General features: G+C 46.7%; 1 protein-coding gene across 1 annotated transcript in view; it reads right to left on the bottom strand.

The window, feature by feature from the left end:
- The window catches only part of ARHGEF18 (Rho/Rac guanine nucleotide exchange factor 18), a gene marked incomplete at its 5' end in the record, with an annotated part of 90796 nt that extends 72994 nt beyond the window's left edge, over nucleotides 1-17802 (bottom strand). The window contains 2 exons of the mRNA XM_080940650.1: nucleotides 11789-11913; nucleotides 17727-17802. Coding sequence (XP_080796776.1) covers nucleotides 11789-11913; nucleotides 17727-17802 — 201 coding nt within the window. The remainder of the gene's footprint in view (nucleotides 1-11788; nucleotides 11914-17726) is intronic.
- Nucleotides 17803-18534: the final 732 nt, after the last annotated feature.

Here is an 18534-nt window from a genome sequence, read left to right as displayed (position 1 = left end):
TGAGACCTCAGGGCTGATAGAGAGACAAACCTTTTTTATTTTTTAATATTTACTACAACAGTTAGTCACCAGAGAGTGCCATTATTTGAAAGGATTAGGAGGTGTGGCTTTGTTGGAGGGAATGTGTTCTGGGGGTGGGCTTTGAGATTTCAAAAGCCCATGACAAGCCCAGAATCAATATCTCTCTCTCTCTCTTTCTCCCTCCCTGCCTCCCTCCCTCCCTTCCTCCCCCCCCCCCCCCGCCCCTGCCTACAGACCACGATGTAGCTCCCAGCTACTGCTCCAGGACCTGCCTCCATGTTGCCACGGTGATAATGGACCAAACCTCTGAAACTGTAACTAAGCCACCAACTAAATGCTTTCTTTTATAAGCGTTTCCTTGGTCATGGTTTCTCTTCACAGCAATAGAAGGGTGACTAAGACATATGCCTAGCCTGGATTCATAGTTTCATGTTCCCCAAAGGCGGCCATGCTGGAGCTCTATACTTCTTAGTCATAACCACAGATCATTTTGCTGTGTGTGTAGGCTACATTTCACTCGTGTGTGTGTGTGTGTGTGTGTGTGTGTGTGTGTGTGTGTGTTCTGGTATGTGGAGGCACATTGTATGTGCATGTAAAGGTCAGGGGGTCAATGTTGGGTAGCTTCCCTCAGGGTCTTATCTTGATGCTTCAGTAAAACACTAAATGTCTAAGACTATGTGTCTAAATCAACTTCAGGGAAAAAGAGTTTATTTGGTTTACAGTCCCAGCTTGTGGGGAATGGCATCACCCAGAGTCAGTTGAGCCTTTCCTTTTCAGCAAATATGATCGAGGGACTCCCCTTAGCCATGCTCACAGGCTAACCCACTGTAGACTATCCTTTATGGAGCCTTTATTCCCAGATGCTTCTACATCCTGTCAATTTGACAATCAGAAATAACCATTGCAGGTACCACCCACCTTGGTTTTTGGGACAGGGTCTGTCAGAAGCCCGAAACATACCCCTTTATTCATGTTGGCTGTGAGCCACAGGGATCTGTCTGTCTCTCCCCCTCCAACACTGGGATTACCAGCTTGTGCTGCAACTCCAGGCTAGTCTGTTTCATGCAGGTCCCTGGTATGTGAACTCGGGCCCTCATGCCTGCATACCAAGGACTTCACCAACAGAGCCATCTCTACAGCCCGGATTACATCCTATTCATTCCTCTTACGGCTGCCGTGAGTCATTGCTAAGGAAAGGACCGTGCAGGTGTCTATTTGTGATCTGCTTTCAGTGTTTTCGTTTGCTTTGTTTCTCAGTCAGGGTTCTGCTGGACTGTTCTGAGTGATGGGAACCCACTAGCCTCGAACTTGCAAACCCCCTGCTGGCTGGCTCCTGGGTTGGGACAACAGACACGCAGCATTGCAGCTGGCCATACTTGTAATTAGTTCCTCGTTTTCTAAAAACATTTATTTGTTTCTACATCAGAGGACAACTTGGAAGAGTCTGCTCTCTCTCTCTCTACCATGTGAGTCCGAGAAGTGGAATTCAGGTCATGAGGGTTTGGTGGCAAGCTCCCTTACCCACTGAGCCATCTGGCTGGCCTTCCTTTAAGTTCTTTTATGTACATAACCAGAAGCAAATTTTCTACCTCTCACAGTGGTTCTTTGTTTAAGTTTTAAGGGGGTAGCTGGACACTCTATCACTAAACTCTCTTTCTCTCTCTCTCTCTGTGTATGTGAGTGTGTGTGTATGTGTGTGTGTTATGACACAGGGTCTTTCACTGAACCTAGAGCTCATGTTTTTGGCTTGTTGAGCAGTAAGCCCTGTGGTCTCCCCCTTTCTACTTCTACCCCAAGTGCTAGAGTGAAAGACACATACCACAGTGCCGGAGGACCTGAACTCTGGTTGTTAAATTTGTGCAACAACTGCTTTGAAACCGAGCCACCTCCCCAGCCAACCCTCCCTTCCTCTGTTCTGAAACACCGTTTCTAGTTTTCATTCAGCCTCGTTCTAGATGATCACAGAATAGACGTGGACCAGAGTGACCTTGCCCTCGCTCTCCTAAGACTTGGCTTGCAGTCCTGTATCCCCTGGATTGCTCCATCCCTGTTCCTGATGCGTGGACAACCTCGTGTGGACTCCCGTCTCTCACCACTGCTTCCCCACAAGGTATCTCTGCTTTTCATCTTCCCATAAATATAAACAAGTCAGGATGGGCTCTGCTCTGGTGCTGGACTCCCTCCTTTTCCAGTGTCTGGCCTCTCTCATCCCAGGCAGAGGTGGGAGCCAGGCCAGAGCCTGGGAGGAGGGTTCTGGGAAGCTAAAGCACAGCCTGTCCCAGCTCTCCGGCCAGCAAACATACTGGAAGGAGGGAAAGCCCTACATCTCCTTTGTCTGGAAGCTTGAACACTTCTTCAGACTCATTTCCCTGGGTGAGAAAAGAGGGAACCCGTTCACTGTGGGGGGGGGGTTCCCAGAGATCTAGGTAAACATTGTCCCGGACCTGACACCCTGCAAGAGGATCTAAGAAATCTCTGCTCTTGCTCCACAGACTCAGGGAGCCTTAGGTTGGCCCCCACCCCCACTAAATTCCTGCTGAGTTCAAAGTAGAGGTGAAACATCCCAATCTTTCCCTTGAGCCGTCACATGCAGACTCACAGTGTACATGAATATGTTTTGGGTTTTTGCAGCGTTGTGGGTAGAACCTGAACACTTGAGCATGCTGGGCAAATCTATGACCGAGCCAAACCCCCAGTCCCTCATGGGCAACTCTAGGGAGTGGCCCCACCTCTGAGAAACACCCCCAGTTCTTGGGTGTTGTTTGAAGACAGGCTTTGGCATGTGGCACAGACTAGCTTCAAACTTGAGTGAGATTCTCCTGTCTCTATTTCCAAAATCATAGATAGGCTTTTATTTTTAAAATGTAAATAGTTACTTTCTTAAAAAAAAAAAGAAACCATCTACTTACTTATTTTATATATGTGAGTACACTATAGCTGTTCAGACACACCAGAAGAGGGCATCAGATCCCCATTACAGATGGTTGTGAGCCACCATGTGGTTGCTGGGAATTGAACTCAGGACCTCTGGAAGAGCAGGCAGTGCCCTTAACCACTGAGCCATCTCTCCAGCCCTGATTACTTGTTTCATTAGCTCTTAGGAAGAGATAGCTCACTGAAGCAACTTCAACTATACAGTGTCTTTATTCCTATTTTGCCATGCAACAAAGTGTCATAGTTTCAAACAAACAGCAAATAATTAAGGCAGAAGATATGTAAACCCAAAGTCTGCAGGCTACAAGAAAAAGTTGAGCCCTGATGTGATAATGCAAGTGGAAAATTCCATACGCGACAGATCACTATCAAAATGCACTGGTTGGGCACCAGAAAAAATGGTTTAGCAGATCAAAGCATTTGCTTCCATAGCCCAGTGACATGAGTTTAATCCCTGAGAACCACAAGCGCAGTGGCACTGGAGCAAAATACATAAAAAATACCTTGAACAAAACAAAACAGGCCAATGAGGTGGCTCAGCAGTGAAAAGCAAACCTTGCTGTTGTAGAGGGTGATTCTGTTCCCATCACCCATTTGGCACTGGAGCACAACTACCTGTAATGTACAATAGCCAGTGACTTCAGCTCCAGGCGATCTGCCGCCCCCTGCTGGCCTCTGTGGTTACAGCAGTCATGTGCACAAATCTCTGCAAATAGACTTAATTTAAAAGTACCCCCTCCCCCACACCACACATGCACACACAGCACACAAATGCAGGAACAAAGAGCAGTATATAACATAGCTTCAGGCTATGAGTATTAAGTATACATAAAACATCAGTGAATCCAATGTTTAAATAGGGTTTCATCCCCAAATTATCTAATTAGGTTTACACAAATATTCATGGAAAAGTCCAAAATCAGCCCAGTGGGTAAAGTGCTCTCTCAACAAGGACGAAAACCTTACATTGGTTCCCAACACCCACGTGAAAGTCAAGATGTGGTGGCATCCTTGTGTAACCTCATCAACTGGGGACGGCAGGGATAAGAGAACCTCTAGGTCCCCACCCAGCTCCCCAAATGCATGAGCTGAAGCTTCAATGACAGACCCTGTCTCAAAAAACAAGATGGAGAAAATCGAGAAATATCCTCAACTTCGACCTCTGGCATGGATGTGCATTTACACATACTCATACCTAATTATACAAATCTAAAATCAAGCTGGGTGTGGTGGCTTCTGTGAGACCATGTGTCAACAAAACCACACATACACACCGAAGTTCTGCCTGGTGGTACATGCCTAAAACCTCAGCACCTCGGAGGTCAGGAAGATTAGTATTTTAAGGTTATCTTTGGTTATTTGGTGAGTTTGCGACCAGCCTGGGCTACAGCAGACCCTGCGTTGTAGAAACAAGAAATGAGGGCAGCCTGGAGGAGGCGCAGCATTCAGACTCTCAGAATCCATCAAAGAGCAAAGTAGGTGGGGCAGCCGTACTATACTCCCAGTGTATGGGAGGCAGAGACAGGAAATCCCCAGAGCAAGATGGCTAGCTCCAGGTTCAGCGAGATTTCCTGCCTCAGTGTATAAGGTTATGAGTGTTGAGGAAGACACCCACCGTCAAACTTGGAGTTACATCGGTAAATACACCTCAACACACATACACACACACCAACATACATACTAACATGCACACACACTAACACACACATATCAACACACATGCACAGAGACACCAACACATACACACACTTGCACACAGACACCAACACACACACACATGCACACAGACACTAACACACACACATATACACACACTAACACACACACATACACACACATACACTAACACACACATATGCACAGAGACACCAACACACATACACACACATGCACACAGACACTAACACACACATCAACATATACACACATACACACACACCAACACACACACATGCACAGACACCAACACATACATACACACACACCAACATACACACACATACACACACACACACCAACACACACTAACACACACATACACAGGAACACACATGCACACAGACACCAACACACACGATAGGGCACTTAGCTTGTTTTGTTTTGGTGCTGGGGAGCGAATGGAGCGTGGCCTGCTAGTACATCCTCTCACCACTGACTTACTTCCCGTCACTCCTGTCACGCTTTGGCTCTTTTAAGATGGGTGTGTACATTTGCAGCAGGTGTGTGGCTTCTCTTCCTGTGGGTCCCCTGACAATTGGTGCAGTGACTGTCTCTGACTCTGTTGCCTGCTATTGGAGTCCCTCCCCTGACTGGACCGCCAGGTTGGGCCTCAGTGGGAGAGGACGTGCTTAGTTCTGTAGGGACTAGTTGTCCCAGGTCAGGGTGGTGCCAAGGGAGGCTCCCATTCTGTGAGGGGAAGAGGAGGAATGATGGGGGGGGGGGAGGACTGGGAGGAGAGGAGGAAGAGGGGCTGTGATTGGGATAAAAAGTGAATAAATCAGTAAATAGATAAATTATTGAAAAAAAGTGTGTGTGTGGTGGTTAGTTTTTCATGTGACTGTTCATTTTCGATGCTTGCTGTAAAGTGAGGATCTATTTTTATTCTCTTTTATTTTAATTTTTTATTTATTCATTTTATATCTCACTCACTGCCCCCTCCCGGCTATCCCCTCCCCCAGTCTTTCCCCTTGCCCCTCCCCTTCTCCTCTGAGCAGGTGGGGTCTCCCTGGGTATCCCCCAATCCTGGCACATCAAATCTCTGCAGGGATAGGCTCGTTCCCACTGAGGCCAGACAAGGCAGCCCAGCTAGAAGAACATACGCTCGCCGACAGGCAGCAGCTTTTGGGACAGCCTCAGCTCCAGTTGTTTGGGACCCACATGAAGACCAAGCCGCACATCTGCTACATATGTTTGGGGAGGTGTAAGTCCAACCCGTATATGCATTTTGGTTGGTGGTTCAGTCTCTGAGAGCCCCCAAGGGTCAGGTTAGTTGACTTGTTGGTCTTCTAGGGGGGTTCCTGTCCCTTTCAGGGCCTGCAATCTTTCCATATATTCTTCCACAAGAGACCCCGAGCTTGTGATGGTTAGTTTTATTTTTTAAAAGATTTTATTATACACACACACACACACACACACACACACACATATATACATGACAAGTATACTGTAGCTGTCTTCAGACACACCAGAAGAGGGCATCAGATCCCATTACAGATGGTTGTGAGCCACCATGTGGTTGCTGGGAATTGAACTCAGGACCTCTGGAAGAGCAGGCAGTGCCCTTAACCACTGAGCCATCTCTCCAGCACCCTCCTCTGGCTTTCTTAGTCATCCATATACGTCTGACTTCTTTATGTACCCATATAGATATGCATATATATCACCCGAAACCCCAGATAAGGGTGGATGCAGGGGAAAAAAAGTTTATTTGTGCCCTATATTTTCTCTAACACCATGTCCTCTCTCCCAGTGTTTATGTCCCAGAGTTCTTAAGTTGAGAGTCCCAGCTCCCACAGGGCCCAGAACTATATCTCAGTCTTGGTACCATCCTAATTTCTTCTAGTCTCTCTAATATGTGGGCCAATTCTTGGGTCTCTTTGTCCCCCTTATATTGATGAAGGGAGAGAGTAAGGAATGACTGACTGTATTGCTCAAGTCATAGCAGATTATCCCAGACTCGTTTATGTTGCTGGGATAAAACACCCTGACAAAAAGCAACTTAGGGGAGAACAAGTTTGTTTTAGCTGACAACTCCAGGCTAGGGTTTGTCACAGCATAGCCAGCCACAGTGGCATCGCCTCCACAGCTGTGGGAGCAGAGGAGAATGTTTGCTCGCTTACTTTTTGCTAGCACAATTTCTTCACACATACGGTCCCAAACCCAAGGAACCGGAGCCACCAATAGTAGACTGGGCTCCCCCACATCAGTTAACGTAATTTATTTATTTACCTCCTGGGCAGGGTTTTCAAGTGTAGCCCTGAGTGTCCTGGCTGGGTGGGAACTCAGAGATCTGCCTGTCTCTGCCTCCTGAGAACTGGAACATAATGGTGTGTGTGTGTGTGTGTGTGTGTGTGTGTGTTCATGCATGCATGTGTGTATGCTGTGGGTGGGTGGGTGGGTGTACTGTGGAAGACAGAAGAAGGAATTAGATCTTGGGGGCTGTAGTTACAGGCCATTAGGAGCTGCAGAATGTGAGCGCTAGAACTGAATCCAAGTTCTATGCAGAAGCAAGATCTCTTAACCACTAAGCCATCTCTCCAGCCCCATCAGTTAACTAAATTGAGACGGTTCCTGCATAGACACGCCCACATGACCTGTGCCAGGTCAGCCAGGTAGAGGCACTTGCATTGAGATTCTTTCCAAGAGATTCTAGGTTGGGTCAAGTTGACAGTTACAGTTTAGACCTCACACAGATCCTCTTCTTAGTTTAATAGAGATTGTCACATGCCACCATGACAGGTAGTATTATATCAACTTGGCAGTTAGAACCACCTGAGAGATGGGTCTCTGAAAATGCCCGTGAGGAATTTCATTTTTTTTCTTTTTTTTTTAAATGAAGTTTTATTGTTTAAGAATTTCACATATAAATATGATATGTTTTGATCAAGTCTGCTCCCCCTTCCCTCCAATTCTTCCCGTTTCTCCACCACTTCTTTTCTCGTCCAACTTAATGCGTGCCCCTCTCTCCCCACACTTGCTACTGTTGCCAGTATGTTCAGGAGTGTGGGACCAATTATGTGTCACTGGACAAAAAACACACCGACTCTCCTTTCCTCCAGAGCCGTCAGCTGCTAACAGCTCCCCAGCTGGGTGTGGGACTCTGTGAACACTCCATTATTTGTGCTGGGATTTTTGCCCAGCTTCATCTCGTGTGGGTCTTGCACTACTGTGAGTCCGTGTGTGTGCAATAACCCTGACATGTTAGGCAAATACCATTTTGTGGTAGGCATGCATTACTTCTGGTCCTTACAATCTTTCTGTCCCCCTTTATGAGCCTGTCCCTGAACCTCAGAGGGGTTGAGTATAATATGCATGGATTATTGTAGTCGGGTTACTTGAGATTAAGATGGGAAGACCCATCTTAATTGTGAGTGGGAAGACCCATCTTAATTGTGAGTGGGACTGTTCCCAGATTCCCGACTACAGCTGGAGAGGGGTTAAACACTAGCCCTCGTTTCTCCCTATTTCTGAGTGCAACTGCTTCAAGCTTCTGCTGTCCTGACAGCCTTGCCATTATGGAATGTGCTCCTGAACCGTGAGCCAAAATAAACCTCCTGTTCCTTAAGTTGTTCTTGTTAAGCTATTTCATCACAGCAAGAGGAAATGAAACTAAGGTACTGGGGGAAGAAGAACTACCAGCTACTGGTCTGGTGCTGTGGCTGAGTTGCATCCTTCTAGAACAGCCCAAATAGATTTTCAGCTGAGGTGCTGACGAACAGCCTTAGATCTACTGTGGCTTGGATTTGCTTAATCTCCACAGGGATATTAGAAACTTGGTCCCCGGGGTGGCACTACTGGGTGGTGGTTGTGCCTTTAATAAATGAAGCCTGTGCCGAGCACTAGGGAGGAAGATCCAGCAGACACATAGACAAGTCTAGCCTAGTGTACATGGTGAGATCCCGCCTTAAGGAAGAAAAAAAAAAGTGCCTTACTTGGTGGTCATTGGTATAATTGGGACTGTGCCTTAGGAAGGGACCATGGATTGCCAGGTTTGTGAGTGAGTGTGTGTGTGTGTGTGTGTGTGTGTGTGTAGATGCATGTATGTGTGTAAAGGTGTAGGTGCCTCTCTGTGTGTATATGTGTAAACATGTGTATGTGGAAGCCAAAGGACTGTGGTAAGTAGACCATGCCACCAGACAGAAAAGTTGGTAAGGTCTAGCAGATTCAGAAACTCAAGTAATTCTCATATCTGAAAACGATAGGTGTCTAATCTACTCCTGACCAGGTTCCCGTCCTGGAACTTGTGACCATGACACCCCATGGAGAGGACTGTGACAATGAGTCAGGTAGGAGCAATACCTGAAGCCCCTCCACATGCAGACGAGGCATTCCTAACATCTCAGACCATGTCCATAGAAAGCATCTGCTTTTAGACCCCAGCCTACCCCAAAATGTATGTTAAGACCCTATCCACAAGGAATAAAGTGAACAAGTTATTCCATTGAAGATCATCTGAGAGCATCTGTCTTACTGAGCTGTAACACCTTGGGGAAGAGAATTCTATCCCAAAGCCTTTGTTGCTGGAAGCTGCTCCAGCCTAAGGCACTCTTGGATCTTAGTCATGGCCCCTGTGCCCAACTGACCTGTTGTGGCAATAGCTCCTGGCAGCCTGCCTTGCTTTGGCTCTCCTTGTCCCTTGGAGAGCCACAACTCTTTAGCTGCTCTGGCTCCACAGGCAAATCCCTGTGGATAGCACCAGAATGCTGACCACCAGCAGAGGACAGCCTGGGATTAGGAGCCTCAGGGTCTTCACTTTGACTTTTGAGCCAATGTCTCTCACTGGTCAGAGCTCAACAAATAGCCTATGCTAGTCAAGGAGACTCAAGGCATACTTATTCCTACCTCCCTAAAGCTCCAATGTTAGGATAGTCTCACTCTATCACATCTGTGCCATGCTGTGTGGCCCATGTGTTAAGGTCAGAGGGCAACTTGTGGGAGTCTATTCTCTCCTTCCACTTTGTAGGCCCTAGGGATTGAACCCTTGTCATTGGGTTGGTGATAAGACCCTTTATTTTTACATAAATTAATTGTGTGTATGTGTGTGTGTGTGTGTGTGTGTGTGTGTGTGTGTGTGTGTGTGTGTGTAAGTTTGCCATGGCACATGTGTAGAGATTAGAGGACAACTTGCAGGAGTCGGTTCTCTCTTTCTGTCATGTGGGTCCTGGAGAGCAAACTCAGGTCATCAGATGTGGAAGAAAGCACCTTTATCCACTTAACTTTGTCATTGTCTCAGACCCCATTTGCTCCTTTCTCCCTCCCTCCATTCCTCCCTCCTTCCCTGTCTTCTTTCCTTCCTTCCTTCCTTCCTTCCTTCCTTCCTGTCTGTATGTATTTAATGTGGGTCCAGGGAATCAAACTCATGCTTCCCAGGCAAATAGTTTACTAACTGTGACATACCCCAGCCGCTCTGGCTTCCTATTTTGAGATACAAGTTTTCCTTCCCACACAAGTCCTGTATGATTGATGTTATAACTTGCTATGGTCTAAATGTGAGTATTATCTGGCGGAGGTCTGGGTGCTAACAGCTTGATCCTTGTGGTGGAAGATTTAATAGCAGAGATTGATGGGAGGTCTTTAGGTCATTGTTGGGCTGCTCTAAGAAGGGATTGTGTCGCCTCACCTCAAATTCTCTTTCTGCTTTTGGCTCATTCATGAGTCTAGTGCTTTGTTTACACTCCTGGCAATGGGACTGCTTGATCTTGGACTAAAACCTCTAGAACCATGAGACAAAATAAATAGTTTCTGTTAATAAGTGTATCTATTTCAGGTATCTCATCATAAGGATAGGAAGCTAATAAAAGGCCTTACCAATGAGTCACATAAACTCACACTTTTTTGGAGGGGGGCCTGGAAACCACACACACGCACACACACACACAAACATACACATATACCACACACACATATAACATATATGTTATCTATCTATCTATCTATCTATCTATCTATCTATCTATTTATCTATCTATCTACTTGTATTAGTTTTTTGGAAATTTTACAACTATCATATTTATCCCCCTTCTACATCTCCTATCAGATCTACCCCCCTTCCCTACACACCTGAGTTGGTGTTCTTTCACCAAACAGAGGAGGTCCAGAGTGAGTCAACTGTTGACAAAGGCAACAATGGCAAAGGCAACAGTGAGAAAGGTAACAGCGACAAAGGCAACAATGACAAGATCCCTGCTCTTCCAGTTCAGAAGGATGGCATTGCCTTTCTTGTGGACCAAGAAAGAATATTAACAGGATGTATAGAAAATGTCCACCATAACCTTCTTCACTGGATACTTACAGCCTGAAATCTGATCCCCTACAGGAACTGCTCCTACTGAGATTAGCTAAATCTGTCTTTCTGATCCAACTGTAGACTATAAACCTTGCCTCCTGTGTAAATGTGTATATTAGCTCTGCCCCCTTGTCTAGCTGAACACAATAACCCCATCTCTCTGTTCAACTCTATATCATACACATACTGAACTGTTGTTTCTTCAACCAAGAGCCCAGGACACTTGATTCCAACTTTTCTGCTCCCTACACTAACTAGCTGGTAAGTTCTGAGTGAGTGAGAGATTCTGTCTCAGAAACCAACATAGATGACATCCAAGTACTGCTAGCTGAGGTTGTACTCTGCTTACATGCACTCACATACATACATGTACAGAAGATATGTGCGTTAAAAAAGTTACTAGTTTTCCTTAATAGTGTATTTGAATTAAGACTCAGGTATTTTATTATGTTAATGGAAAATGGAGTAATATATGACCTCAGACAAACACTATTAAAATGAAGTCCCTGGGAGATGCAACAGTCACTATTTGTCTGTCTGTCCCTGCAGAGATGGAATGAAATTATATTCATGGTGACACTGTTTGGTGTCTTTCCTCTTAGGGTTATCCTCCTATATATCTCACCCCTACCCTAGTGATATTTTCCTCAAGAAGAATGTTGGGTATTGTCATGAGGGCCATTGTTAAGACCCCAGCCCTAGCCAAGCCCAGGTGGGCTCTGTGAAATAATATTTCTCAAGCATCAAGTAAACCACGGCACTAAACAAAGTATACTTGCTGCCAGCATGGTCATCATCTCTTGCCCGTCTCACCCACCTAATACCTGCCTGCTCATCCTCCATGGTTGAGAAGAAATCTGGATTCTCAGGTTTCCTGGGTCCACGGCTACCCTTGGTGGTCGAGGCTGCCACTCCAGAGTCCAAGGGCTGGGCATAGGGCTTGGGCTCAGAGCCTGAACAGAAAGGAGGAATAAATGGGTCAGGACTTCCTCCTGGATGAGAGAAACTAGAACTTGACTGTACCTGTCACTGCTTGCCCTGGACAATGGTGTGGTGGTTAATATTGATTGTCAATTTGACAGGATCTAGAATCAGCTGGAAGACAAGCTTCTGGGCATGCCTATGAGGGATGATCTTGATTAGGTTAACTGAGACAGGAAGACCCACTCTGGGTGGCACCATTCAAAGCTGTGGGCGAAGCACCAGCATTCATTGCCTTCTGCTTCCTGATTGCAGTTGCAGTATAACCAGCTGCCTTAAGCGCCTACTTAATTGCTTTCTCCACCATGATGGGCGGCTCCCTTAAACTGAGCCAGAATAATCCCTTTCTTTCCTTTTTTAAAAAATAAAACAAATGTGTTTATTTGGGGGCTTACAGTTCCAGAGGGTTAGAGTCTCCGGCCATTATGGTGGCAGAATGGCATGGTAATGGGACAGTAGTTGAGAGCTCACATCCTTATATACAAGCTCAAGGTAGAGGAGGGCAGAGACAGAGAGAGACACAGAGAGACAGAGAGACATATAGAAGAAACAGACCCGTACTTTCTGAAGATGCTTTGGTTAAGTATTTTATTACAGAAGTGAGACAAGAAGGCAATATAAATAGGGATGGTGAGGAGGAACTGAGATGGGGAAAAAAACCTTAAACTACCTTGAAGCCAACGTAACACCTCTTCCCCAACCTCTGCCTGTAGCAGACATTTCTAGTCAACCATGAGATGAAGCTTTTTCCTGCTTAAAACTATTTGTTCCTAGGAACCTGAGTAGACTCATGGTGACACTGGCTCTGGCAACAAATCCTCATGACATTGACAGATGGTGTCTAGATGGGTACCAATTCCAGTGTCGTAGACTGAGCCCTCATCCTGATGTCATATTCTGAGCCATAATCTTGGTGTTATACACCATGCCTCACCCTCCTATCATAGGCCGAGCCCTAATCCTGGTATCATAGACTGAGCCTAGTCTTGGTATACTAATTCCTCATCCTGCTGTCATATACTGAACCATGACTTTGGTGTTATAGATGCTCCTCATGATGCTATCATGAGTTGAGACCTGACCCTGGTGTCACAAATTATATTTATTTCTTTTCTTGATGCTGTGATAAAACACTCTGACAAAAGCAACTTAAGGGAGAAAGGATTCATTTTAGCTCACAGTTCGAGGTTCAGTTGGGGCAGCAGAAGCTAGAGGCAGAGAGCAATGGATGTTTGTGCTTAGCTTACATTCTATATTTACACAGTATAGTTCCCTCAGCCCAGGTGATAGTGCTACCCACTGCGAAGCTGGGTCTTTCTACACTGATTAATCCAACCAAAATAATAACTTCCTCATAGGCATGTCCAAAGACCCATTTCCCAGGTGACTACAGATAATTAATGTCATGTGGACAATTAATACTACCCAGAAAACAGATTGAGCCTCATGCTGGTGTCATAGATTAAGCCATGATCTTGGCATCTGATAGCATGCCTCATTCCATGGTCAGGTTTAGCACTGACTGAACCCCCATCCTGGGATCATAGACTGAGCCATTGTCTTGGTCATACAATGTGCCTTATCCGGGTATCAGGTTAGACACCAATCCTGGTGCCACAGACCAACCCATCCAGGCCTCATACGCTTCATGTGATCTTGCTGACAGGGTGAGTACATCTCCTAGCATCATGGACAAAGCTCTTGCCCTGGTGCACTGATGCCCACCTCTGTGCCTGTAGCAGGGCTGAGCTCGGTGTGCAGATTTTATTCTTTTGTCCCCTCCACAAGTCTCTGACACTTCACTTTAAGGAGTGGAAAAATGAGTAAGGGGGACAGATGACTTCACCAAGGTCACATGACACTGGTACTAGGTAGAATTGGGATTAATTCTAGGTATCTCTGAGTTCAAATAAGGGTTCAGAGCAGGACAGGGCGGGGCGGGGCAGGGCGGGGCAGGGCAGGTCAGATTGCTCAGACAGTACAGCACCTGCCGCGCAAGTGTAAGATCTGAGTTTGGATTCCCAGTGCACCCAGGTGCAGTGGCACAACTTTGTCACTCCAGCACTGGGGGAGCGAAGATGGGCAGATTCTCAAAGTTCATTGTCCAGGCTAACAGAAACAATGAGTTCTTGGTTCAGTAAGAGAGCATGTAAGAATTAGAGAGATGGAGCAGTAGTTTAGAGTACTGTCTGCTCTTCTAGAAGACTTAGGTTCAATCCCCGGAATCCACAGGACAGCTAACAGCTGTCTGTCACTCTAGTTCTGGGGATAGAATATCCTTTTGTCCTGTTTGGGAACTGTACACACATGGGACACGGACATACAAACAGGCCAATACCCCTACACGGAAAAATAAAATCTTTCTCTTAAAGGTGGGTGGTGATGGTGGCACACACCTTTAATCCCAGCACTTGGGAGACAGAGGTAGGTAGATTGCTGTGAGTTTGAGACTAGCCTGGTGTACAGAGCAAGCTCCAGGACAGCCAGAGCTACACATAAAACCCTGTTTCAAAAAGTAGAGAAAGAGATTAGGAAAGATGTCTGACATTGACCTCCAGCCTCCACACCTACATAAACATGATACACAGCACACACACAAGCGACTATATATATAAATATGTGTGTGTGTGTGTGTGTGTGTATACACACACACATATACACACACACACACATATATAATATGTAGGTATAAACATATATGTGTGTATATACATATGTATATATATATATATACATATATATAAACATAGACAGGCACACACACATGGTGAGAGGGGCAGGGGAGGGAGAGAGAATTACCAGGGTGTCCTGTGCTCTGTTGGGTTGGGAGAAGACTGTGATTAATAGTTTGATGAATAGATAGACAGCTAGATAAATGAATGGAAGGATATGTGAATGACTGAATAGATGGTAGATGGCGAGATGACTGGTTTGACAATTTAATGCATAAATGGCTTATGGATGAAACATAGGTAGTTCAATGTATGAATGAACGGGTCGGTGATAGGTGAAGGAATAAAGGGTTGAGTAGATGGATGCATAAATGATTGGTGAATGAAACACACATTACTGTTTGATTGGTTGGATGGATACGTAGATGGATGAATGGATATTTGATGGATGGTTGGTTGAGTAGACAGAGAGATAGACGATTAGAGAGTGGATGGGTGACTGGATAGGGTGTGGATGGGTTTTGGGTTGGTTAGATTGTAAGTTTGGCTGGGGGGCGTCAGTCAGACAGAAGATGTATGGTTACATGAGTGAATGGGTGGATGGCGGATAGTTAGCTATCTGTTGGAATGGTTTGATAGCTGGATGGCAGGCTGTATCGAAGACAGAAAGAGTGGGCAGAGGGATGATGGGAGGGATCCGTCAAGGGAAGGATAGAAAGACAGATAGGACCGTTAGCTAGTTTCCTCGCTGGGCCCCAGGCTGGCTGGTTGGGTGGCAGTCTGCAAGGAAGAATGTTGGGATAGCTGGGTAGATGGATTAGCTAGATGGAGAGGTACACATCCAGGAGAGGGAGGGCCAGGAGTCTCACAGATGCAGGTGGGCAGAACCGAGGCTGAGAGGCCAGACAGAAAGGGGCGAGGCAGATATAGAACCCTGTATTTCCGCCAGCTGCAAAATAACTTAAAAATTATGAGCAGAAGGCGATACTGTGGTAACTGAGGGAGAACAGAGACCCCTCTGCCCTGGGGCATGGGAGTGTAGCCGGTCTTGGTGTCTCACAGTTTGCCTGGCTCTGTATCTAGCTTCATTATTTCCCTAGTGGGTCCCCAGTTAGTCAGTCACAGAGTTTTAAAGAGGCATGAAAAAGCCCTTCTTGATGCTTCCTGAACATGAGGATCCGAGTGCCCAGTACCTGTGTAAAAAGCCACAGAAGTCCATGAATGCTTGCAGTCCCATTACTCTGAGGGTAGACACAGAGGACCATGCACCTCTCTCTCTCTCTCTCTCTCTCTCTCTCTCTCTCTCTTTCTCTCTCTTTCACACACACACACACACACACACACACACACACACACACACACAATCACATGTTGCCCACCTCCCAGCACTTTAGGAATAAAGACCAGAGAAACAGGGTAAAGAAACAAAGCTAGAGGAGGCAGGGAAAGGGTCTCAGGACCCTTGTCTTTTCTCTGATGAGCAGCCTCTCCGCCTAGGTTCAGGCCGAGGGCAGCCGCATCCTCCCCCACCAGCCCCTGTGGCCTCAGCCATAAAAGGGTGTAAGTCACTGTCAGCGCTTGCACTTCACTCCCCCACCTGCCTTCTGGCCTACAAATCATAATCTCAACCTGCTTAAGCCCCAAAACAAGGCATGCTGGGTGGCTGGGATCCAAGACCCAGGCCGCGGAAGGACACCTTAGTGACCTGTGCCCTGTGTGCTAATTCTCCCAGGTTGCCGTTACAGATGGAGTTAGTACCCTCCCCCTGACTCTGGGACGGCCCACACAGGCAGCTCTGCCTAATGATCAGAACCCATCACCAAGGCAGCCCCACAACCGAATCGGGTTTAAATTCCAGCTCCTCTGGTATGTGCTGGCTGTGTGAGCAAGTGGCTCAGCTTCTCTGAGCCCTGCTCCAGTGAAGGACAATCGCGGGTAGTAACTCCCTCTTGATGACTATGTTTTTTTTTTTTAAATTGCACCCCAGTTTCCAGCCCCAGTCACAGACTCTGGGTCCTCCGGTTCCAGCACAAAGAGAGTGTGTGAATCTGATGACCTGGTGGTGTACTCTCATGTACACCATTTCCTTCATCATGGAAACATAAGATACTCTGAACAAGTGAACATATGATGTCTGTAGGTGGCCAGGATCGGTGGGGATCTGACCAGGGGGCCAGTTACGGGAAGATGGAGGCATGGAGGGTCAGAAAACCAAAGGTGCCACGGTCAGTTCAAGGAAGTAGGGTCAGGAATTCAAGGTCATCCTTGACTGTAATTTGAGGCTAGCCTGAGGCTTGTGAGAAGCTGTCTCAAAGGGTAAGAGGAAGAGGGAGGAATCAGAGAATGAGAATGGTTCTTCCTAAGGAGCGCTCATGCAAACCGCGGGGGACGTACTACAGACACCTAATCCCTACATAGTTAAACCAAGGCCCTGGTTACCCCAGAACCAGTGTGTGTGTGTGTGTGTGTGTGTGTGTGTGTGTGTTTGCATAGTGTACACGCCTGAGGGAGGTTCTTGCTTCAAATATAAAATCTCCTTTTCTCTTTTTTTCTGAGACACAATCTCATGGAGTCCTTGCTGACCTTGAGTTCAACTAAATAGCCAAAGATGACCTTGAACTCTTGATCCTCCTGCCTCCGCCTCCTGATTGCTAGCACGTCGACCAAGCAACAGTATACTGGGGTGGGAACCTCATGAAAGCCAGGCAAGCAACCCTACTTACTACATTCCCCACCCCCTCAAATCTCCCCATCTGAAGTTGGCTGTCTTGCTGATTTTCTCGTCCCGTTACGGTTCCAGGAGACAGTGACGCTAGGGACCCATGTTAAGTCACCAGGCTCCCCTAAGGGAGCTCATCGGCTGGTGACACGGTGGATTTTCCTACTATAAATTTCTCACAGAACCATGGGGAATGTTTTCTCTGAGGAAAGAGGGAACCCCAATGTTCATGAAGGTCCTCGGTGCTCTGGGAAAATTTGGCATCATGGTCTCTGAGGTTGACTTGGGCAAAGCCTGTCAACTAGCTAAGGGGAAAAAAATGCTCCCATGAAGAAGATAAACCAGTGGCTTAGGGGTTTCTGCCTGAGTGGCGGTTCGCTGCTTGCCTCCTTACCTCGCTTAAATGCCCATCTCTTCAGCCACAGCTTGGAGAGAGCCGGCCAGGAGTGGTTGAGCACCGAGTCAGCCATGGGTACCTCATGCATGTGAGTAAGGTGTCCAGCTCGAGCCCCGAGGGAGCAGAAGCTTAGACTGGGGATCACTGCCAGAATCCGGCTGCCAGCAAGGGGGGCGGAGACTGCCTCCAAGGCCTGCCAGAGACATCAGCTTATGGGAGCCTGGGTTGGAGGAGGAGAGGTAGACATCCCAACAGTGGAGAGCGGCAGATCCTGGGGCTACAGGCAAGGCAGGGCTCAGCACCTCCAGGACTCCTTCAGCCCGGCCTCAGGAGGACACTTTCTCTGGCGCAACAGGACATTCCTGAGAGAAAATAAGCCCACCCTGCATCTGAGGGGAGCTTGGCTATGTCTGTCAATCTGTCTCTCTGTGTATTTCTGTGCTTATGTGCAATTCATTGTGTATTTGACAGGGCAAGTATTTACAGAGAAAATATGAATATTCTCTACTAAACAGAACACCCCCCCACACACATGCATATACATAGTTTTTTGTTGTGAGTCTTATATATGGTGTATGTGTGTGCGTGAATATGCATTTGAAGGTTAGAGTCAGTCTCAGAGTCCTTCTTGAGGACCAATGTTTATATTATTTTTGAGACAGTAACATTAGGCCCATTAGGCTGGTTAGTGTGCCCTAGTGGTCTCTGTTTGCCTGTCTGACCATCCAGAGCTGGGGTTATAAATATACATCGCAATGCTCAGCTGATTTTCCATGGGTCCTGGGGCCCAAACTTATGTCCTCAA

This window comes from Micromys minutus (genome assembly GCF_963924665.1).
Source record: "Micromys minutus genome assembly, chromosome: 29".
Lineage (NCBI taxonomy): Eukaryota > Metazoa > Chordata > Mammalia > Rodentia > Muridae > Micromys > Micromys minutus.
Note: the sequence above shows the minus strand (reverse complement) of the source record. Positions and strands in the feature narration are given on the sequence as shown.